Source organism: Pelmatolapia mariae, linkage group LG1, assembly GCF_036321145.2.
Source record: "Pelmatolapia mariae isolate MD_Pm_ZW linkage group LG1, Pm_UMD_F_2, whole genome shotgun sequence".
In the NCBI taxonomy this organism is placed as follows: Eukaryota; Metazoa; Chordata; class Actinopteri; order Cichliformes; family Cichlidae; genus Pelmatolapia; species Pelmatolapia mariae.
The window spans coordinates 24,096,638-24,121,248 of NC_086227.1; the positions used below are offsets into that span (position 1 = coordinate 24,096,638).

The 24,611-nt window shown below is 42.7% G+C and overlaps 1 protein-coding gene across 1 annotated transcript in view; it reads right to left on the reverse strand.

Moving 5' to 3' along the window:
* The window catches only part of gse1b (Gse1 coiled-coil protein b), a 161,167-nt gene that overhangs the window by 105,904 nt on the left and 30,652 nt on the right, over window positions 1–24,611 (reverse strand). Inside the window, exon 2 of the mRNA XM_063476849.1 lies at window positions 6,924–7,062. Within this exon, the coding sequence (XP_063332919.1) occupies window positions 6,924–7,062 (139 nt within the window). The remainder of the gene's footprint in view (window positions 1–6,923; window positions 7,063–24,611) is intronic.

Here is a 24,611-nt window from a genome sequence, read left to right on the forward strand (position 1 = left end):
CATGTTTACATTTTTACTCTTGGGCACTATTATAAGATAAGTATACAGTCTTTCTTTATTTTCATGTACACAGTCGTATAAAGGCGAAAACGTGACACGTATATAGTTTCACTAGAACAACATAAATGGAAGATATAGAGGAGGATAGGAGAGGGAGGAAGAAGGAGAGAAAGTGAAACAGAATGTACTAGTAATGGGCCAACGGCAGAGAGGAGAGGCCATGTTCGCTGTCAGCCATTAACATGGCCAGGACTAAATTATTCACTGCACTCTGTCACCTTACACAAGCCTGGGCTAACACAGACTAAAGAGAGCTGTGTGCGTATGTGTGTGCATGTGGGTGTGTGAGAGTGTGCATGTGAATAAACTGTGGCTGGTAGGAGGTGGAAGGGAAGGATTCCTTTAAAGAAGGGGCTCTGTAATGCCATCCTGTGGCTAGAAGAAGAAAGACTATGTACGAGCTATTTCAATTAGAGGGAGCACACCTACACAAGTATTCGCAACCATACACCAGATCAAGAACACGCCTTTATGTTACTCTGAAAAATGTGCATGCAAATAATATACAAGTGCTAACCTTCTCTTGCCCTTTGAGGGTACGACAAGCACACGCAAATACATAAACATGCAAGCACAAACACCGCAAGCAAAAACATTTTAAAAAAAAGACACGAAAGAACAGAGAACTGTTTTGTGTAGAGGAAGCTGATTTCCATATAGCCTGCTGGTTTACTATGGAACAGGAGAGGGTGGTTAGGAAGAGCAGCTGGGCAAACAATACAACCTCACCTGGAGTCATTTATATGGATTGCTTGTGTGTCTGTGCCCGTTTGTGTGCGTTATGCCTATGTGTGTGAGGGTTTGTGTGTTTGGTTGTTATGTCGAGAGGGGTGTCTCCTGTTGCTGCTCTTCTTCATCATGTTCCTGAAAGTGCCGTTGGCAAGGAAACCGGGGAGAGAGAGAGCAAGCGTGAGACACATGAGAGACAAGTCAAGGAGCACAGTTTCGGGTAAGAGCAAGACAAAATGGGGAACAAAAGGCAGACAAATGAGAGAGGAAAAATAAAAGCAGAAGATCATGGCAGAGAGTGCTGGTGGTTGTTGGAGCAGCGGGGCTAGAAGAAGATGGAGGAGGGAGTTACAGAGGGGAGCCAAAGAGCATGTGACAGTGCGACCCATGCCTCCCACTGACAAGCTTTATTACAGTCCCACCTGCCGAGAGACAGCAAAAAGCACTTAGTCTCAGCCAAGTCGCCTGACAGTGGAGGACAGTTTGAAAGGAGGGAAAGAGAGAGGGATCAGAGAGTGGGAAGAAAGGAAGGAGAGAGGCTAGAAGTGGAGACAGGAAGGCTGGATGGGAGGAAGGGATGATTAAAGTCATAGGGTTGCAAAAAGGGCTGGAGAGGAAAGGTGATATAAATAAAGGTGACACACAGAGAAAAAAAAAACATGACAAAAGCGCAAATAAAATTTAATTCAATATTGTTATTAGATGACCACCACTGGCAAAAATACACTTTAAATAAATATTTTCATCTATAGAAAACATCCTCACTTTTACTTGTACCCACTGTGGATTAATTCCAGCAGTGTAGCTCTTTTGGTGAGCTATTACATTGCTTGATTTTCTAATTTTCCCCCATGTTCTCAATAATGTCGGAGGGCACAGTGGTGCAAAGATGATTACTGTCACCTCGCAACAAGAAACTTTTGGGTTTGACTCCACCGACTGGCTGCGGCTCCTCTGTATCCTGCCCCTGTGCCTGTGTGGTTACTCAGCTTCACCCGAGAGTTCAAAGATATACATGTTGAGTTAACTGGTGATCCTGGCCATAGGTGCAAATGTGATTGAGAATGGTTGTCTGTCTCTCCGTGTTAGGCTCGGTGACCTGTCTAGAGTGTACTTCCTCCTTTTTTTGCCCTATGACAGCTGGGATAGCCTCTACAAAGCTTGCTGCCAGTTTTTAGCACATCAGGCCTAATCATGCTTGAACACCTGCTTCCTTTCTCAATGTGAGGTCAAAGGTCAGAGTCTGGAAGTTTCTCACTAAGCTGTCTTTTTTCTTCTTTTTTTCCCTGAGCTGTCTGGAACTTTGCCTGATGGCTTCCACGCTGGGCCTCCACCTAACATTAGGTGGTCTCAGTGTGTAAATATAGTATATCTTAATACATCTAAATATATTTTTTCTCAAGTCCAAAAAAGGGAATCACAATGCACTGAGTTGACAAGCAGTACTGGCAACAGGTTTAGTTACTTGAAGTTAAAAAGCAACACTTTCAAAAACAACATAAATGTAATAATTTTTTTACTCAATAACATGGGGTTTAAGCTTTTTGGATAAAAATTGGCAATGCATTTCAACATATTGTAACTGATGTAGTTTAAGATCATTTTAAAGCATTGCAGATCAAGCTTTACAAATCAGGACCTTTAAGACCAGCTGTGGTGAGCGGTATAATAGTAGAATATAGCAAGTGCCTGTACAAGAAAAAGGTTAAGCAAGGGACTTTCACCTTGGAGAGAAGGTGTTGAATCCCTTGTGAAGCCAAAAGTTAGCCTATCTGGTGGGAGGCAGTCAGGAAAAGAGAGAGGGAGAGAAGAGAGCTGCAGAAGAGGGTATACTGGCAACAAACTTGTTGCAGGAATAGTTGATGAAGACACTTCTTTATCACTCTTGACTGTGTCATTGTCATTGTGCAGAAAGAATGTCAGATTACAAACATTGCCTCCCCGATGGTGTTAGGATAGCAAGGTAGGTAAGAATATTGATATATGCAGTATAGAGCTAAATATCCACCCAAAAATAACAACGCGAGTTTAGATACTGCCATCATTTAGTGCACCAGCTCACATCTAATAGAGCTCCAGCCTGATGATGTATCTGCTGATGAGCTATGGCCAAGTAATGACATGCTCCGCTGCCTGTGAATCTATAGGTCTCTTCCCTAAGTCTACACTTTCAGGCTCCCAGGCTCTGGTTGGAAAACCACAGTCACTAAATCAAACCCATCCGGAGGGAAGAGGAGAGAAAGTGAGAGAGCGATGGAAAGAAAGAGACAGTGAATATGGGGGGAAAAGGGGGTCAACAGCCCGTTTCTCGGCCTTTCAGGGAAAGGAATGTGTTGGAAGGGGTACAAATCAACCAGGAGTGACTGCACAATAAGGTCAGTGTGACCAGAGGAGAATCCCGACACAAATGCTCGACTTGCACATATACACGCACAGGAGCAAACACATTAAACACACAAATGCAAGCACAGTGAGTGATTGAGTCGGGGCATAAGCTCATGCCCACCCTGCGAGTGGCTAATAACCATGGCATGTTGCCAAACCCACTGTCTCCTCACTAATTCCCCCATGCACGCCAGCACTGGCGCCACACACTGCAGAACAGGGCTCTGTTTCTCAAAAGTTCTATGATCATTACTGAATTACTTAGATACATGAATGAAAAAACAGGCACACACGCCATCCAGTTTGCAAGGCCCTGAAGAAAAGATAATGAAACAAACAATGAAAACACTGTGAATTAATATTTGTTTATTGAGACTGCCTGCTCTTACTTAACACACACACATACACACACACATATCTCAATGCCCACTCTGATGGGCTGGAAAAAGAGGGCAGAGAAGTGGCACTTTGCCAAGTGTGGTGCTGCCAAGAGACTCAGTATACCCCAGTCTCCAGCGGCATTTTAATCACACACACACACACACACACACACACACACACACACACACACACACACACACACACACACACACACACACACACACACACACACACACACACTTTCCCATCTGCTGTGCTTCATAGAAGCGGTGGCAAGCTTGTCACTGTCATTTGAAGTTGTCCCACCCTCCCATCCCCACAGAGGGGGACAAAAGAGAAGAAGAAAAGAGAGGGAGCTGAGGAGGGGGAGCAAGCAGTGGCATTCCTCCCCATGCTTCCTCTGTCACCCTCCAGTCGTTCTCTATTGAGCGCATTCCTTGCTACCACATCTTCAGCTCACCATCCTCTCTTTTCCCACCCCTCAGTGCCTCAGTCGTGTAACCTCTTTGCTCTCTTATTCCTTGCACTGCTCCTTACATACACATGCCGATCTGTCCACTGGACAAAAGACGGGGGAAAGTGCAGCCGTAATCATCTTCTTACAGCCGGCTTTGTTTAATGTTTGCATGTGTAGCTTACTGTGTTGTGGCACGACTGTTTGAGCAGTCAACCTGCTGTCTTCCCTAACACTCTTAATTTGGAATGTTAACCAGACACAACAAGCTCAGTCTTTCCAAGCAGATGCAAGTGGCCAAAGACTGTTAAGTACCCACCCTCTGTGCCCCAACCAGTACCCACACCCTACCTTCAGGGGTGTTCCATGCTCCCACTGTGGGTAATTGTGATTGTATTGAACTGGCCAAAAGCCAAGTGCACTCAACTGCCAAGTCTGCCAAGTCCAGCTGTGCTGTTGCGATCAAAACACACTCACAGCTCATCTCATGGCAATCAGCATGCGTAATTCCCTTGTCAAAATATACATATGTACACAACAACATGAAGGTATATGTTTCTGAATGGATTTGTTGAGTGTGAAAAGGACAGAAGGCTGCTCTGACACAGTGGAACAGAGCAGAGTAAAGGCTAACAAAGGCAGGAATCAAAGAAGCTGTGAGACGGATAAATGCTCCAACAGTTGAGATAAAGAAGAGAATAGCACCACAGATTCCCACTCTATATAATCTTACTATTATATAGGCTATATAAGTCCTGCGTGTCACTCCCTCTATTAGAAATCTGTGCAGTTAGTGTAGCAGGAGGTTTACCTTTGTCCTTCCTCACCACTAATGATGTATTGACTGTGTAGTTGCTCTGAGTGGGTTGTGAAGTCTTCATCATATCAAGGGTCCACAAGCATGAAGCACATCGTGGTCAACCCAGTTCAAACCCTCTGTTTCCTTCCATATGAGGGTTCACTGCAATGGCTTTGAGCATTTGAAATGAAAAGTGGCTCCTCTGAAATATTTCTGATATGATGTGACCGAGCATAGAGTGCAGTCTGCAGTGGACAGTAGGAACTGTCTCAGATCATTAGTCTATCGCTATAGCTTCACTACGGTTGCTGCATGGGGACATTTAATGATTTAAACCCTACAGCCTTGTGATCATGACTGACTGTGTACCTCTTTACTCTATTCTGTGTGAACACGGAAAGCGTGTCTTGTGTCACGTTTCTGGCCTGAGAGAAGGAAATGGGCCGTGTCATGTCAGTGTGAGCTGCAGCGCAACACGCATGATGAAGAGCGCTTAAATAACTCATGAAAACCCTGTTCTCATACCACAGTAGACCACAGGGAGGATCATTCAATGTTACGTTTGTGTCTGTAGATGCGAGGTCCCCCCCACCCCTTGTCATGACTGTTTAGCCAAGTGCCTTTGTGGTGGTGCTACAGTGTCTGTGTGTTTAGTTAGAAGGAGAGCTTTAGATGGTTTCTGTAAACGACAACAGGGCACTCGTGGCTAAACAGAAATAGCCGTGGAAAAAAGAAAGAGAGGCCTGAGCAGGAAAGAGCAAAAGAGAGAGAGAGAGCTGAAGAAAGCGACAGTGGAAAAGAGGAGGATGAGATAAGAAACGTACAAAACGGTGATGTTTATTAGTGTAAACATTTCCATAAATAAAAGAGAGAAGAAAAAGGGAATTTTGCATTCAGTTAAAAGGCAGTTTGGCTAAACTGATGAGAGGAGACAGCCAGCACTTTCCACATAAACACACTGAGCTCCAAACCCTGTTGTGATGGCCTCCCTCAGGACATATAGTCACAATTTTTTTGTGGCTGTGCCTGCTTCATCATAACATCTTCAACCTCATTTTCCAGCATTACTTTAGCAGTCCCATCCTCTTAACCCTCAGGTCAAGCACCACTTCCATGCACTATAAAGGAGATGTGAACTGATGCAAAACATACAATTTCTATAACTGATTAAAAAGTGTATTTGATTAATCTATCTGGAAGTAAACTTTCAAGTTAATAATAAAAAAGGGCTTTGTAGGTTTGCATTGCTGGTGATTAGGAGCAGCTGCTATAAAACAATGCACTCAAAGGATGGTGAAGAGATCAAACGCCTGGGGCATTTGCAAAACAAACTGCAGGCAAATCATCTTCACGCCCCATAATCTCACTCGGCAGCTTGTATCGATAGATAGTTGTGATGTGACACGATGGAAAAGCAGCCGTTAATCTATGATGCTTGGTGATATGTATTCTTGGTATACGGATGAGGTGAAATGGGGCTGAAAAGTGTAAAACAGGCAGAAGTATAAGAGTACATGGTGGGACAAGCACGAAGAAAGGAAGTCAAAAGTAATTTTTGTCACTTTTCGGTTAGAGTGTCAGAACTGCCAAAGACCTCATTTCATTCACTCCGGGGGTCTCACCACTTCCTGTGTTGCTACATAGCAGGGTCACACAGATACCTCACACAGGAAAAAGTAAGCACAGATAAGTTGCTTACCAAGCAAAGAGTATATATTTCGAGGGTGTGGTTCATTCTAGCTGTAGAGTGTTTACTACTGAACGTTCTGAGTGACAGACTCTCGAGTAGTTCTGGCCACAGGAGACACACAGAGACAAGATCAACAAATGCAATATTAAACATATCAGTCAGTCAGATAATACTGCTAATGGCTGGAGAATGGCAAAAGGAAATTCGATTGCACTGCTTTATAGTGCAGTAAGCTCTGTAAAATCACAGTAGTGTTAAGTGAAATGCTTTGAATCACAGATCCCTGGTGCGTAAAAGACAAATAAAAAGCTTCAGTGTTTTAAGCAAAACAGAAAAACAACAAAGAGAAGCAATAGTGATGAAAATAACGAAGACGGAAGCATAAAACCAGTGGAACAAGTGGGTTTTGAGAGTGCAATACTCACTGGAAAGCTGGCGGTCTGCTCTCTCTGCCTCCAAGGTCAGTGGCCAAGGAGGAGTGTGGTCACCTGTAGTTTGTGAGGGCCCCGAACCTGTGTCCACTTCCTTACTGGCTCCTGCTGCAGCCTCAATCACAGTACTACCCTGAAACATAGAAAGACTGTTAGGGTACCGAGGTATAAGAGGCGTTTATTAAGTCTAAATACATTTCCTAGAATAACCATCAACAACAACTCAGTTTAAAGATTCGGCTCCTGCGAAAGTCACAATACGAGAGATGCCGTGGAAATGTTTGCAAAACATACATGTTCTTACTTTATCAGGGCTAAAGCAGAAATACTGGTATTGGAATAAACTTTAAACAACAACAAGAGATTGATGGTGCAAATATAGCAATTAACTGCAGATCTATTTTGACTGCAAACATTTTTAGCTGCTGTCACAGCACTCAGATTTCTGCTATAAAAAGACAACAACCGAAGGGGGATGCAGCTCTGGGTGAAGAAATGTCCCTTCCCTGAAGTGACAGAGCTACAAAACAGAGAGACAGACAGACAGAATCAAAGAGCGAGACAGAGGGAGACTTTTCCTGACAGACCAAGTCTGTTTGTACGTGCTCTACTCTGCCCCCTTCCACAGCTGAAAGAGGAAAGATGGATGAGACATCAGCAGAGAGACAAGCTGACCATGAAAAGCAGAGGGAGAAGCAGAGGGTGGCTGTCAGCGAGGTGAGAGAGAAGAGTGGGGAAGACTTTAAAAAAAAAGAAAAGAAAAAAAAGACTGTGATGGCTCCCTCCATTGACGAGTAGCAGAGAGACAGGCAGGGGAGGTGCAGCACATCTTAAGACAAAAAGGCACCCTGGGCTTATGAAATATACATAGCTCTCAGCTGGAGACAGAGACACGGAGCGACAGAGCAGAGGAGGGCCCTGAAGACTGACGAGACTCCACTACCCCTCCTAAACACACACTGCTAAAAATAAAATACACAGACACATTCCTAATGACTTCTCATGAGGAGCCGGGGGGAGTAGTTAGAGTCTTTTTTTTTCCTCCTTTTTTTCAGTGTGTGTGCCCGCCTGACTGACTGCATGCATTCACAGACATTTGTTGATGTTTGTGAAACATCAAGGTGCATCAATGCTTCCTCCTACAGTTACAGGTTGAGTGGGCAAACCCAAAACGGTAAATATGACACAACAAACTGACAAGTGCTTTGGCAGTTGGCCTGTATGTAAATTCACATACTGGTCAGGGGATTTTTTGTTTTTTTGTTAGCTCAACCGCTTCTCTCAAATCTGCCCACGGGCCTTCTTTTCAGGCCCAGACAGCTGCCTGTGCCACACTAGCAGTTAAAAACCATTTAAAATACACCTCACTTAACAATACATTCACCCTTTGTTCAAGCCAATGATTCACCTCTCCTACGCACTTTTGGTTATGGATATGCATCTGAGGTATTAGGATTCTCATCCCATTTTATTTCTGTGCACCTGTCTAACCAGCAAGAATGTCACTGGGTATTTTGACTTCTTTGCTTTATTATATCTTATCTTAGCCTCTTCATCAGGCATGATGGGTATGCTTTAAAGCTCTACACACCTTAAAAGCAAAGTAAGGGGGAGGACAGTGCAGGCAAATAGTCATGTCTGAGCCCGTGGATTAACTCTACTCCAGACAACACACACAACAAACATGCTCACGTGTTTCCTAACCTTTTCTGCCTCTCACTCTCTTTTATCAGCCACTTTGGTGTCTTTTTTCTTGTTTAAAAGGCACAAGTAAATGGCTTATTTATGAACTCCCTAAAGTGGATGTAAAACTATAAAAAAAGAAAGGAGAAGGGCGCAGAGAAGCAGCTAGCAGGGCATGAACTTTTATATCTAGTCAAGGACATTAGCCTATATAATTTAATTACTCAGATATTGTTTCTTTTCTCATCCACTAAACTGGATGGCAGGAAGCAGCACTTAAAAATCCAACCCTCAAAGAAAAAGCCAAGATAACAGGACTCATTGATGCTAATTTAGATGTTGGCATCAAAGGCTTAAAATGGCTCAGTTAGACCCAAAATATTGGGAAGCTATATATTTTCACAATGTCTTGGTGACACAACATAACCCTGCGACAACAGCAGAAGTGCTTTCAGACACACCTATAAGCTAAGCTAAGTGTTACCTTCTCCATGACTAGCAAATAATGTAGCGATTCATTATTTGTTCTTAATCCATTTAATGTGTTGGCATGCTGATATTTGTTAATACGTATTAACTGCAAAGTGCAGCTAGGGCTAAGGAATTCTCTGTGACGCATGTCTTTGTTTGTTCCCAAGGTGTCACACAAATTGAAATGACAGCAGGAAATTTAAGAGGAAGACAATTGATTGCACATCCAACCTAACCCAAGCAAAAGCTCTTAATTTATTTTTACAAAAACTACAAGTAACTACCTCTTAGTGCCTCGCCAACTTCATGAATCACTAAAACAGTAAATCTGAATCACACATTTATGCTGCATTGCTAAAAATAAGAAAGAAAAATGTGCCCGCATAAATAAAACTGATCTAAAGCTATATAACCACTCTTTTATTTGAAGAGCTGTGCCTGAGTGTGCATGCACACTTATGTTGACATATGCTTTCTGAATAGACCAGAAATAGACCAAGGCCATTTAAGATGCAAAGCAGGAGTCAGGAGGTGAAATGAAAAAGATCTACAGAGGTACTACTAATTGAGGTTAATTCCAGAGTTCAGCATTATCTCTCTAATCGGTAAGGAGGGTGTTAGTAATGGATGATGTCACAGGACATGGAGAGAGCCTGCCAGCACAAATCACTTGCAGTGCGAAGTATAGTATGCCCTCCAAGGATCACAAGACATTAGTAGCTGAGAGCAGATCTTGATAGGCGGCTAAAGATAAACATGTAGAAAAGTGTGCATGCTCGTGTGCCTCTATTACTGTCTTAGAGAAAAAGGCTTTTCAGTCAAGAGAGCCACGACCTCTGCAGTTATCTGCCTGTCTTAACCTACATATCACCTGTCAGCTTCTAAACAGCGTTGACAACCTCTTGCACACATCCACTCACCCTATTCTAGAGTCTGTATCACTTCTTCTAAGTGAGATGCAGGGAGTGATGAGGCAACGCATATGCACATCACTCAAAAAGACATTTAGCCTTTGATAATTACTCTCTGTCTCTCTCATCCACACTCACTGTGGCCTAACTCAGGCCTCTTCGGCGAGAAACACTTTAGTCACGTCCACACCATCAATACTTAAACCCTGCACAACATCTGCAGTTCAGCACCTTCCAGATTCATTAAGGAGGAGGACTGGGGGGGGGACCAAAAGGATACGTCAATAAGCAAAGCTGGTGTGCGCACATTTGTGTGTGTGTGGGGTGCAGGGCCATCCTTAAGCACTGCTGACAGTCTAGACAGGAAATACAGGAAATACACTTGAGGATGTCAATAAGTTAGTCAGCGGGAATGACGAGAGATCAATACTAACACAGGATGATGTCAGTGGCTGCAGATGAGATCACCTGAAGCATCAGGTATGAGGATCGACATTAGATGTGGCTTGATACCAAATTAATGGTATTATCACATAGTGTGGCTAAGAGAGAAAGTGGGTGAACATCATTTTTTCTTTTAATTACTCATGACATGCTGATCTACAAATACATGAAGATATAACTGATACTGAGTCCAGACTTCTGAAAGACTTTCAAGTAACTGAAGAAGCTTCTCGGATGAAACTCAAAGAAGTCCTGTCGCTTTTCTTTCCAAGCTCTTTAGACTAAAAACACAATTCCACTTATTGTCTTTATTACCCTGGCATTACCGGTTAAATCACAATTGTGTTGAATCGTTAAACTTTCTAGAGCAAAGGAAATTTTTCATATGAAAATGCCACGGATTAAAACTTCAACATTTTTGGGAATAAACACCTTTAAGTTGCATAAAGCGATTCTCCCTTGAGATCTGTGAAAACGACGAGATGATGCTGATTTCACCCACGGGACATGACTGCTTTATATCACATTGCCTTTCTTGCCGTGACGTTTGGTGTGAGTGCCTGCGTGTGTGCGCACGCCGCTCGATGTGTGTTTGCGTGTGTTCTCAGCTCTACTGACATTTCCTCAAACGTGGTTGACATTTCCAGGGGATTTGAAGACTTGATCCCTTCTGTGTTTGAAGAGCTGTGCGCTGCCCTCCTCACAGCACCGAGGGAAACGCTGCAGCAGAGCCAGCAGCATGCCCTGCCTTCAGGGCTTTAGTCTACAGCATTTGGAGCGGCCCGTCCTCATTCACCCGTAGTGTGATCAGGAGAAGACCTGCACTATACATTGCCTGCCTTTTAGAGATGACTGGTTCACTGCTTGGTCTTTTCCTTAGTCTTGCTGTTTTCCCCTGAGGTGTGGAGTGTTTCTGCTTTTCTCAACTGAGGCAGAAAAGCTATAAGCAAAAGATATGAGAGAAGAAAGTAGATAGAGATAGTGTGGGAGGGAGTGAGAGGGAGAGAAAACAAGAATGTGTGATGGAGAGAGGGAGAGATCCGTTTCTCCTGCTACAGGCTGGTTAGTGGAGCGAACTGACACAGACTGACATCTCTCTTCCACGGAGACTGAGTTAAAAAGAGCTTGGCTACTCTTTGTCCATTACTCTCTCTCACTCTCTTTCTGTCTCCAGCTTTCCCACTTCTTACTCTTTCAGATGTCCAACCCTCTCTCTCTTTCTCCTTCTCTCTCTGACCACCCCGAGGCTCCCATGTCTTGCTTTTTCTGCCTGGATGGACTGTGCAGCAGTCCTGTCCTAGCCTGGGGCTCAAATTACACCCTACCGCCCTGTGTTAGCCTCACATGCACGCGTGCACACACACACACACATATGTACACACGCAAAATGCACAAAAGCCCATACGGTAGCCGTGAGGAGGCCCAGGGCCCAAACACAGGTCAGGGCTGGGTCAGTTAAAGGCAGATGGACAGCAAACCCAAATGAATCAAGCCTCACACCAAGTAAAATAAATTCATATTTGATAGTGTGTGTAAGTGTATTTAAACACTAATAAAAACATTAATCTTGTGGCATAATAAAAAATCTGCCTGATATTCAAATAACCATGAAATGAGAAGACTCTATGTCAAGACCACATGTCTTGCATGGTCAGTTCAAAGTCATCCTGTCATTACCACAAACCTGAAAACTGATGTTAGGTATGATCTTGGTCTCCTGTCCTCAGCAAACATCATAAATGCTCCTTAAGCACCAGACTAAATCAGCATTATGTCTTTAACCAAACCACATCTTTATGGCGCACAAATAAAGTAAAAGTAACTCCCCAGGACCATAAGATCCTGTAGATCAGATGATTTGTGCGTGTGTGCTGATCTGACCTCACTATCTCCCTGCCCTTCAAATGTCAGTGATGTCATGGTTGTAAAAGATGTGTTTCCTGATGGAGAGAGGAAGGGAAGCATTCAGTTGCTTCCTGGGTCTATTTGTCCCTAGGAGCAGGATGCAGGGGTACAAGTGACTCAATAACAATGTGTCACTTTATTGACCCCCATGTAGGATACACAGTATCACCCCCTTCAAGGCAAGTCATACTACACTGCAGAGCAGGAGCAGGGGAGCATTCAGATTTAGTGCTTATAGTACTGCATATATGGTACAGACAAAAGCATGTATAGTTTATTTTACTCCTGCCTGTTACCCTTCATAGTTTATCTCCAAAATTCAAAGTCAAAGTTACAGTATCGCACTTCTATTTCAGTTATTTGAACTGAGGCTTAGAAAGGTTACACTTGCAGTTAGGTCTAAAGCTGTGGGTTGAAAACAAACTAGATGGGTGTCAATAAATCAAGAGAAATGCTGCTTTACGGCAATGCAGTGTGTCCTTGAGTTAATGTATCAAATGCTACATGAATGCAATCCATTTTTCTTCAGCCTCAGTCACAATGCTCTAACAACAAAATATCATTCATATGCCAACATGCAAGCATGCACACACCCAGCTGGGCACAATGCAGGACTGCATCCTTCTCTCAAATCTGTTGGGATCTCTAGCAGGAAGAGGGTAAGTGCTATTGATTGGCTTCTTCCTGCTTCAGTTGGCTGTCGGACTGAAAACAAGCTTGACCATTTGACAGTATACTTATTTTTTTAAAGTGTAGCTTAACTACATACACACTCAACACACATGGAGCTCATATTTCCATTCATCTAGTACAGAATCAGAATCAGGTCCCTTGTGTTTACATGAAAACAAAGTACTTAAAATTATGTTAAAATATATCTTTAAGTGAAAGTGTGACAGAAATAAAGCAGTTTGTAATCATTATATGAATAAATTTAATTAAGAAACCAGGCAATGGACTCATGATCATTAGCTACATACGTTTTGGATCAGGCTGTTCTTTAAAATCACATCATGAAACTCATCTATACTGCAGTTGCCTGTTCTGCTTGTATACAAGTACCAAGAGAAGCCAGCACGAAGACAGGCACTTGGGTCAATATAAAACACTCCTCTGGGCAGCACTGTGACATTATGAATAGAAAACTTTGGTGTTCGATGGTATTTTGATATGAAGCAAAAGAAAGCTGGAAGGATACAAATCAGACAGAGATAAAGTCTATAAAAAGACACTGATGGTGACAGATAGGCTGCTCACTGTGGCTTAAAAAAATCAAAGGGAGGGTTGGAAGCAGTGGTAAAGGGGTATGCACATATGTGGGTGGACTAATGACACTACTTAAAAAAAACAAAAAAACAAAAACAGCCTACGTAAAGAAATTATCTACAAGTTATCATTGCACACCTCATTGAGACAGCAAGAAATGAACTGGTCTCTAAAACTAGCTTTCTAAAACAAACTAACTCTTTAGTTACATGTGCACAAACGCCTCAAATAAGATGTAAATAAAGCAGAAACCTTGTGAAAGGGAACAATCATCTTCACAACTGACTCAGCTGGTCAAATGATATACTGTGCAACACTGGAAAATTTAAGTATAACAGTTATATTGAATTACATTTAAGGTGCAATCATGACTCAGAGAAACAGTCAGCATTTTCAGTAATGTTGTAAAATCAGTTTCACTCACACTGTTTTCAGTCAAGTGAAGTATGCACAAGTTGTAAAAAAAAAAAAAAGGAAAAAGAAAAGAACAAAACACAGTGATTCGATTTATCTGCCCGTGATTTATCCCATCATATCTAAGGTTCAATATTAACCATGTTAGCATAAATGTCTTTTTTTTATGTGCAGAGTTTATTGCACCATTTACTGGGAAATGTGAATGGCTGGTGTCAGCCAAAAAAAACACCCACTGCTGTGCTCATATATCTGTTGTCAGGCGCCAAGAAAATATATACAGTAGGTAATATATACAGCAGAGCACAGCAAAACAACTCTATTCTCCAGAGAGAGAAGAAAGTAGGGAGACAGCGAGAACAAGATAGAGAGAGATATACTGATAGAAGGAGAGAGAGAGAGAGAGAGAAACACAAAGGGCTGTTTTCTGCTGGGTGGGTAAAGTGTGTCCAGGGGGCAGCTGAGTGAGCACACACACAACACAAAGTCTGTCATTAGTTCCAGCTTTCTGCAGACACAACAAACTGTGTGTGTGTGTGTGTGTGTGTGTGTGTGTGTGTGTGTGTGTGTGTGTGTGTGTGCATATGACAGAGAGAAAGAGAGAAGGAAAGAGAGAGTGACAATGCATCCATGTGCGCCGCTGGGTATGTGTACAGGTTTTGTGCATGTGTGTGGAGTTTTAGACATTGACAAAAGCCTGTGTTGTTGAGCTTGTCCTCTCTGATGTACTGCTCCTTCAGGATCACAGGCCTGTGCAGTCAATACTCGCTCTGCCTGGCTGTGCGGATGTGTGCGCGTTAGATTAGTCACAATCCTCCTTTCTCCTCTTTTCATCTCCTCCTCCCCCTCTTCTCTCTCCATCCTCCTCTCAGTGTCTTCCTCTGACACTGCCACACACACTGCCTCCTATCTACCAGCTGCCACTATGCAGCCATTCATCAGAACTACGATTAGCGAGCGGAGGAATGTCATGTAGCTGCAGCCGACTTCTCACCCCGACCCTGACCTTTCACCTCTGGGTGACCCCTGACGACCCGGAGCAGGAGCAGCTGCTTTTACTCTGTGATGACATGCTCCATTAGGCCTGACACCTGCTGCTACACGTATCAAATCACTGTGACACACACACACACACACACACACAGTCTTGCACACACTCACACATAGACATAGAAACACACACACACAGAAATACATACAATTTGTACACACAAAGACGCAAAAAAATGGGTGGTAGAAGCAAGATTCACAACAGTTACTTATGCACAGGCATACACAAACACAATGGCCTTTGCACATGCTAATGTAGAAAGGCGGCCCTCTTATGGGATTACACAGTCATTACAGAGAGGGGGTCATGAGGGGCACCTGTAGCTGAGCGGCTCCACAGTCTATTAGGATCCAGTGTGTGTGAAAAACAGAGAGAGAATAAAAGAGACCAAATATGTAGTATATAAACTGAGGTATAAGCAGGCCTAGAGTAGTGTTATACAGCCAACACTAGCACCATTCAGTGGGCACTGTGCATATGTTCAGTGTGCAATAAGACCTTCTTTGTATGAGTGAGTGTTTCTGTGTGTGTGTGTGTGTGTGTGTGTGCGCGCCCATGTCTGTGTGTGGGCCCCAGGCCGACTCTGACAGCTCAGTGGTAGCCATCTGCTGGCAGTCACACCAGGAGAAAGCAACCGCAGCCAAACAATGGAGAGCAATGACAGGCCAGGATTTGTGGGTAGTTTTCGATATGTGTGTGTGCATGCATGCGTGTGTCGTGGGGTGGGGGGTTCTGTGTGTATTTTAGTGTGGTGTGCGCGCTTTCCCTTCAAAGATCCAAATGAGCTCCTCTCTATGAGCATGTGCAGAGGGGCGTGGCTATTGTTGATAGGCTGTCTCTGTTACCAGGCGATAGATTAACAAGCCCAAATGGCCATCTGAGGAGGATAGATAGCATGGGCGAGTGTGGGCTCACTTCATCTGCCTAGTCTATGTTTATATGTCCGGCCAACCCTTTTCTCTTTAATCTCCTTTATCACTCCATATCCTTCTCTGTGTAAGACTGAAGTTCATACATAAAAAAAACCCACAAAAAAAAATGTTAGGTGGATGTGCACGTACTGCACTTTGGTGCACACATGCACAATTTACTCGCACATAACATCAAAGACTTTCTTTGTATATCCATCAAAAAAAACAACAACAACTGTTTGTCTCTCTCTCTCCATCTGCAGGTAGAGTGTCATCATGAATGTAGACAGATGGTTTGGTGTTGGAAGGAAGCTGGCTCCCTGGATTTGACACAGCAGTCTGAGAGCAAGCATCATCCAGCTGGGTAGAGGCCTACACTGCCTTCTATAAAGAGCTTGCCAGGTGGCCAAGAAACAGGCTGCTGGGCTCCTGCAGCCACTACACGCATTACCCTGTAGTCACTATTCTGCTATTATATCACCAAACATGACACAGAGCTGTTTTTGACACAGACCAACAAATAAGTCAAGACCACAAGTCATAAGCAGATAAACTGAAAAGCAAAATGCCAACATGGAGGGGAGAAATGGCTGATTATGAAAAGAATCCTTCTCCCTGCACTCCATTTGACCAAGTGCACTGTCTGTGTTGTGTGTGTTGCTTTGGCCATCCATGCCGTTGGATGGCAGCACTTCAAAGGCAGCCATCAGCAAGTTCCTTCTCTTCCACCTCCCGCTGTTGCTAGTTTGTGTGTATGTTTGTCAATGTGTGCATGTGAAGCAGTGCCTCCTGTAGCTGGGGGCTACTGGTGATCACCACTACCACAGCGAGGCTGGCATTGCATGCCCGCTGGCACACTAACAGGGCACACCTATTTACACAAACCCAGACTGAATGGCAGGCATTGTCTGGGTGAGAATGCAACACTTAAGCTTCTGATTAAGGCAGAACAAAACCCTGAGGGGCAAGAGTGGTGAATGCAGGGAGGGAGAGAGCCAGAGAGGGAGAGGGAACGAGATGAAGGGAGGCAGGAAAGCGAGGCTCTATAAAGGGGGATCTCATCTACTGTAGCTGTGGGAAGGTGAGATAGGAGGGGGAATTTGAGAGAGGAAATGAAAAGAAGGAGGCGAAAAAGGCGAGAGGGCAAGAATTGGCAGCCATGTAAGGGACTCAGAAAGGCAGGCATGGGAAGAGAGAAGAAGAGGAGGTAGGTGAGGATGAAAAGCAGTGGTAGGAAGGGAACCAAGAGGGAGGCAGGGAGGAAAAGGGGTGGTGGGGGGATGAGCAGGGAGGCAGGCTTAGGAAGAGATAAAAAGACAACACAGAAGGAGCCAAGCAGTGAGGCAAAGAGGGAGAAGACAGAAGGAGCTGCTGTCGAGGTATCCTCACTGATAAGGATGAAGTGATGTTACCCTATAATAGCAATGAAAATAGACAGATAGCGCCCTCCAATGGTGCTCGTGCTCTAGTAATGCACTCTAAATCCTGCCCCCTCTTGTGCAGGGACTGTACTGCAAATAAACAAGAGTAGCCAATTCCAAATCAATTAAAGTGGTAACACAGTCATTTAAGCTGCTTTCTAGTTGGTTCTCAAACTTGACTTTGACACCAAGGATGGATGGTTTAACAAAAAAAGATGTAATATTCACAGAAAGCATGTAAAGCTTCTTCATTCAAAACAGTTCAGGCACACATGAAATTCTCTGTTTATGTGTGTGTGTGTGTGTGTCTGTGTGTACAATTAGCGGCACCTTGGCAACGTATGGGCAAAAACAGAATGCGTACGACAAGGGGTGAGCTACTCCCTGAATGTGTGTGTATCCTAGCAACAAGACAGACGTAGTAGCAGAGCAGTGAGCAGCTGGCAGCATGGGACACAGAGGCCATGATGGATTTAACATGATGTGCGTGTGCGTGCGTGTGTGTGTGTGTGTGCGTTTTACATTTAACAGCTGTTAAGAGATTTAGGTATGGCTGTTTGTGGACATGCTTAAACACTCACCACCACTGTGTCAGTTCGTCAACTGAAATATTATAAGAAAATAAACTCACATGATGGCAGTTCTTGTCCATCAAAGTAAGCATTAAACATGCAATTGTGTATCTATGTATGTACTATAATTAGACAACTTTAGAACCCATTGATTAGTTAGCCTGTGAGCATAACAGACAATATTTTGGGGCTTCCTGTGTCGCCATCAATTACTTGCTCTTCTGTCTACCAGTCACTGTTTTAGTATTGCAGTTTAAAAAAAAGATATTATATTTTGTCAAATGAACTCGCTCCCCTCTCCATCATGCTTACTTGTATGGAATCAACACCTGGTCAAACCGCAAAAGCTTGATGGATAAATTATCTCATCCCTTGCCTAAACATTTTCCATATGTAGAATATATGCAGTGATTATTCTACAGACAACAGGAAATGGAAAACCCAGACTCTTTGCAGAAGTGAAATAGCCATGAAAATGTAATCTATTCTCTATGATGATAGATTAAATCCAAATTTGTAAGTATTTACCAAACAGAATGAAAGATATTTCACAAACTACGGTCTGTCTGTGGCAGCTGTTGTCCATGTGGATGTTTACGAAAAAAAATGGAAAAATGCATGTCCATGAACATGCATCACTAGATTAAATTTCATGACCTTTGCAAAATTCCACAAGATTGTGTTGAAAAAGCAAATAAGCTATAAATAAACCAAAATAAACTGCTGTCTCCGCTCAAGGCTAACATTCCCATGGCCAAAATGTGGAAAAAATATTTTCAAAAATTGAAACTTACATCCTTCTTTAGAATTTGCAATATGAAGGATCCTTGTTTACCCCCAAACTGCCTTTCCTACTGCCTGAAACATCAAAATCTGTTTACTGGTCTCAGAAGTAATACTTTGAAACACGTGATCTATCCAGACTTCTATAGGTCATCTATGCCTGAAGGTGCCGTGTCAAGGATACATGAGTCTCTACTAGCATGAGACAGAAATCTTAGAGCAAAACAAATCTGTCAGTAAAGACAGACACACTTTCAGTTGTGAGTCTGGTGCTGTTAAAACAATGCACTACTAAAATCAGTAGAGTACTCTTTGGGTGTTTTTGTAGTGTTATTTATACTTTTCAACATAGTTTCCAATTAGAACATTCAGTATCTGAGCAAAACATGCTCATGGTTTCTTCATCTGTCTTTTTATATATCACATATAAAAATAGCGACCCCAAAGGTTTTATTTTATCTCACAGTCTTTTCACAGGGACATTTGTCCCTGTGCAGTCGATTACACAAGCATACACGCACTATCTGTAGTGCCAGTAGTCCTCAGGACCAGATGTGCACCAGCAACTATGGAAGCTCTCCATGGTAAGGTGGTTTCCAAACCTCAGGCCAGTTGGAGGGCTCTAGCCTGGGCAGAACTCTGTCTCCTCGGGCCTTACTGACTGCCAGCTTCTGCTCCACGGAGGAACGTCACCTAACAGCTAATCACCAAGTCTAAACCGCTTCTGCAGTGCAGAGCCAAACCACAATAAGGAGATAACACATTTCACTAACACTACTGCAATCATGTGGCCTCATACCATATGTCCCCATGTTCTCTGTCTTTCAATACTCAGCAGTGGGGTGAAAGAGTCAGCGGAGATTATTTACACACACCATTACATCGCCTCAAATTTGAACATTAATCTGAATGATGACACACATTTCCTTGCTACACAAACAGGCGTAAGGGATCCCGATCAGAAGAGAGCAAGTTTTATATAATATACGTCATATATACAAGTCATAATTAACATTTAAGATATCTAAACAGACTGTTGTATGTTTGTAATAAAGCAATGATGGCAGGGGCAGATGGTGACGAAAGAAAATAATCAAAAAAATTTGGAGTGTTTTGTTTCTATTTGACTCTGTGCGGTACACTGCTGCTAACCCAATTACATTATTCTAACCCCTCCTCTCTCTCTGTTTTTCTCTGCAGGCGGTCTCAGGAAGTGTGATGTCTTTTAAAATGGCGCCTGCTTCATGTGTTTTATGTCTCCTCATAAAAAAAAAAGCTTCCTTTAAACCCTTTGCTCACCAGTGTTCTCACTATGATAGGATGTCAAGTAAGCAATAGTGGGAATCACGACACAGAGCTAGGAAGAAAGAAAGACTGATTTCAGGAGGTTTGCCTTGCCACATTTTTATATGTCTTTGATTTTTAAAAAAAAATAATTCTAGTAATAATTTCCATATCTTGAAGGATTTAATTTAAACTGTGAGGTTGAAAAACTTTGATGAAACGCATAAAAAATATAGCCTGGCAATTCTTTTGTGCATTTTTTTCCTTTCCTATCATGTTATTTATCATACGACCCATTGGACGGAGTGCTACTCTTAGATACAGAACCACTGCTTTAGAATTAAGATGCTCTATTATAACAGGTGCAAGCACACATTCCTGGTCATTACTGACAGTGCCCTGTGTTCTTGGGTGTTGTTTTTTGTCATGCATATCCCAATTTTTGTAAGCTGGGCAAGGCATGAGTCTGCTAGGTCAGTCTCTATAGGTATCTTTATAATGAATCGATGCTGGAGCAAAGGATTCCCACAATACCCTCTTAGCTGAGGAAGACTGCTGCAACAATTGGAAAAGATGAGACATTCTGCAGAAAAGTTTAGGGGGAAAAAACTGCTTCTGTGTCTGCATTTAAATTATGTAATTCCTTTACATTACATCCTTCTGTTGGTATTCCAGGGCTGAAGCAGTGCATTTTCTTCAGTGGGGATATTTATGAGAACCTTGAAGCAAGTTAAGAGCACCAAGTCAAGGTTATAGTGTTGTGTTTACTTCACTATTTGAGCAATGACCAATATGTCAAGCAGTCTCACCTTACTTTGGGAGTTTTGAGAAAATACTTGCCCCTGTGATAAGTTTTGAGAGTTTAAAATCCTATCCTAAATCTCCAGATTCAATGAGCTCTTAGTCAAGGTGAACATTCTGAATTGTATTATGAGTAACATAATTCTGAATGTCTGATACCTGTGGCAAAATGGCACACCAGCAAAGAGGTTTTCAGACTCAATGATACACTGAGGTGCTTCGTGGTTATGCTTAGGGTTCAATCACACAGCACTAGAAGCTGGTGAGCGACCGTCTGGCAACCACTGGGTATATGGAAAACAAACAAATAAATAAATAAATAAAATAAAAAGCACATATTCCCCAACTGGTTGAGAGGCATTGCTGGATGTTCCTGGCAGTCACTGTGAAATCAGCTGCTAAAGCCCCATTAACACAGGCCTGGTAATGAGCTGGCAGCCCCCGGTAGGAAACCAATACTACCAAACGTGTATATTCCCTGTCCGTTTGGCAAGTATTGCTGGTGGTTGCTGACAGTCACCAGCATGAAATTGGTCAGAAAGAGGTACACAGTGCTGCAGTGATAACCTCCTTGCTTCGTTCACTCGAAAATTTGTTGTGGTTGCCAGCAGTTTGCTGACTTAACTGCAACTACTCCTAAACTACTCACAAAGCAGTAGTGAATCTGCAAAAAGGGCAACACCAACTTGAAATGGAGACCATTTGCCTTCAAAGTAAAGGTTATGCCTTACCACTGCAGCCTACACATTTCAAAAACAAAAGGTTATCCCTTTCCAGTTTGCATGGCACTATTTAAAGATTCACTACAGCTTGGCGAACAAATGGCAAAGGTCTACAGATAAGACAGCGTCTTCCATGCAACTGCAGCAATCTGCTAGTAACTAAAGCAATACTTTTGTCCAGCACCCTTGTTGTGACCAATTTCACCTTTCAACAGGCAGGAACCTCTAGCATCCAGTTTCCAACTGTTCAGGGAATACACATTTTTCCCAGGGGGTCACTGACCAGTCTCTAGGCCTGTGTGACTGAGACTTTAGAAAGGATATTGCAAACACATTAAGCTGGACCAAAGAACCTCAAACCTGATATCAAATAATTTCTGATCTACTAAGGATATCCTTAACGCCCAGTGATGTTTATATTTTTAATTTTTTATCTTATAATAAGTGTTATAGAGAAGCGTTGTTTTTAGTTTTTAGATTTTTTTCATGAAAGTGACAGTGTGGCAGCAGGGAAGTGAGCACAAAAATATCCTCAGCACATCTTCAGTGACACACACTTACACAGACACACTCAAAGCTGGCTCATATGCATGCCTCAAGAGTCAGACCACAACCGAACCATAAAACATCCCAACCACACACATGCACAGACACTGACACAGACTTCAAGACTCTGTACATTGCTGCGCTGCTTCCATCTCAGTCCTTGATGCTTCCCCCACCCCATCCATCTCCTCAGTCAATTTTTTATCAATTCTCCTGTTTTGCCCACTTGGTCCATTAGAGTGTTTTAAGGCCACATTAATAGCCTCACAGCATAGCCCATGCCACCATCATATCGCGAGATAGCACTTCCCAGTCAGCTCTCTCCATTTCTTTTTCTCCATCCTCTCTTCGTCCATTTCATTTTCCTTCTCATCCAGTCGTCGTGAGAGTGTGTCCGCGGGCTAAAACAATCGATCACTTCAAACTCCTTGTAGTCCTTTCTGAATCAATGTCTTGTTAAGAACTGGAAGGGGCTGTAATAGTGTGCTCTTGTAAGTGTGTGAACATGTGTGATCAGTGTGGCAGAAAATGAAAAAGAAAGAGTCTGCCAGAAGGCAACAAAGAAAGAGAAAGAGAGTTTGGTACCATAAAAAGGAATCTTACAGAATCCAACTATTAAAATAAGCTGTGATCTACTTCCTGGGGGACAGGAAATCATAGAGGCTGGGCACCCTGGAAACTAATGTGGATGGGTCAGCAACAGAGAGAGAGAGAGAGAGAGAGAGAGAGAGAGAGAGAGAGAGAGAGGTATAGGAAGGAGACAGCGTGTGTGCATGTGTGTGTGTGTGTGTGGAAGACTGTGTGAGAGAAATGAGCCAAACCTCACCGCTGACTTGGCCAGGGCTTCTGGAGCCAGAGAGAAAGCCTTGCTAACCACAAACTCTCTGTCTCCCTGTCTCTCTCACATACACACCCTTGTTGAAAGTGTCTAACTGTTTGAATACGTCATTTCAAAACATGGGTTACTGGCCAGGACAGTGAGGGAAGTAGCTTGTGAAAGAAAGAAGGCTATATATGAAGAAAAACTGCAGTGGCTGGGACAAAGTGAGCGGAGAACAATGCCTTAATTCATTTTGATCCTGAGAAAAAACAAACACGAAACATATTCTCCCTCTACAGTTGTGTGATCCTCTCACATCTCCTGCCCTCACCACTCCACTGTATTTAAATTCCTGTTGCTGCAGCTCATTATATTTCCCAAATGCACTAGAGTAGGTGGTTGCATTGCTGCACTTAGAGTCAATAGCAGGACTGCAGAGCCATGAAAATGAATAAGGATAGAGGCTCTTCACACAACATCACTGTGTAAAAAGGCCTGGGAGTGCTCATCTACAGCATGGCTGCTCTTGGCCCATTTATATTTCACACTGAAACTACATTAGCTGCCCCTGGATGAGCACAGAGTCTGTAAACTCGGCTCTGCCTTACCCACAGACAGTGCCGAGAAGTAACTAATTATATATGAAATTTAATTTCACACTAAGTATATCCATAATCAGTTACAGATGCAGGAAAAAATGTAATCAAAATACTGTTATTCTTCAAAATGTTGGGTGATTTTAAATATGAAAGTATTCCCTTCAATAAACGAATATACATCTTTCTGCGGTGCAGGAATGCTGTTGGGTCAGCAAAGCAGTTGGTACATATATGAGTCCAACACTATTAAAAACAGAACAGCCTACAGGGACCTGTCTCTAGACAGGCTTCATTCAATAAGCAGTATGTGATCAAATTTTGAGTATTGATTTTGTGACCAGCCGTCCATGCCAAGGTGGATTGCCATGTCATAAGGTAAGAATCTGTTCTGTGCTGGATATTCAATAAATGTCTTTAATACAGTGCTATATTAAGTTTGGTTAAGAGTGGTGAAAACGCTGTCAGCATTAAAATGTTTCACGTCAAACCCAAGCTTAGAGAAAAATTTTACTCTTTATTCCAAGTTTATAATATTACAGTTACAATACTTCTATTAAGTAACTGAAACTAGTTAATAGTAATGAGTAACTAGTAACATTTTTCACAGATAAATAAGAATTTATTTCAATGTTAAAGTGAAGAAAAAAGCACCAAAATGAGAAGCTTGCACCAAATTCAAATGCCACAACTTCAATGGGATTCTGACAATGAAAGATAAAGGTAGGCTACAGAAAAGGGCAAAAAGAAGCGGCGGGGGTAAGAAGACGGCTTATTTATGGAAAAGACGTAATAATACTGTGTAGTACAAAGGTTTCTCACCTCAAACAGGTTAATCTGTCACCTCAGGCAACCCTGTCTGAACGCCTGGACATCTGACAGTGCACACAAACACACTAAGACATAATCAGACACACACACCTCTGTCTGTGTCGACACAAGCTTGTAGGTAGGTTGAGAAGCGTTGCTAAAGGGAGTGCGTGCAGGTTCTCTTTGGCATTTTTTCTTTTTTGTTTGTTTTATTTATTTTTTCCTCATGATAGAGGTTTAGGAAAAGCTACACAGAGTTGTTTGTGTGTGT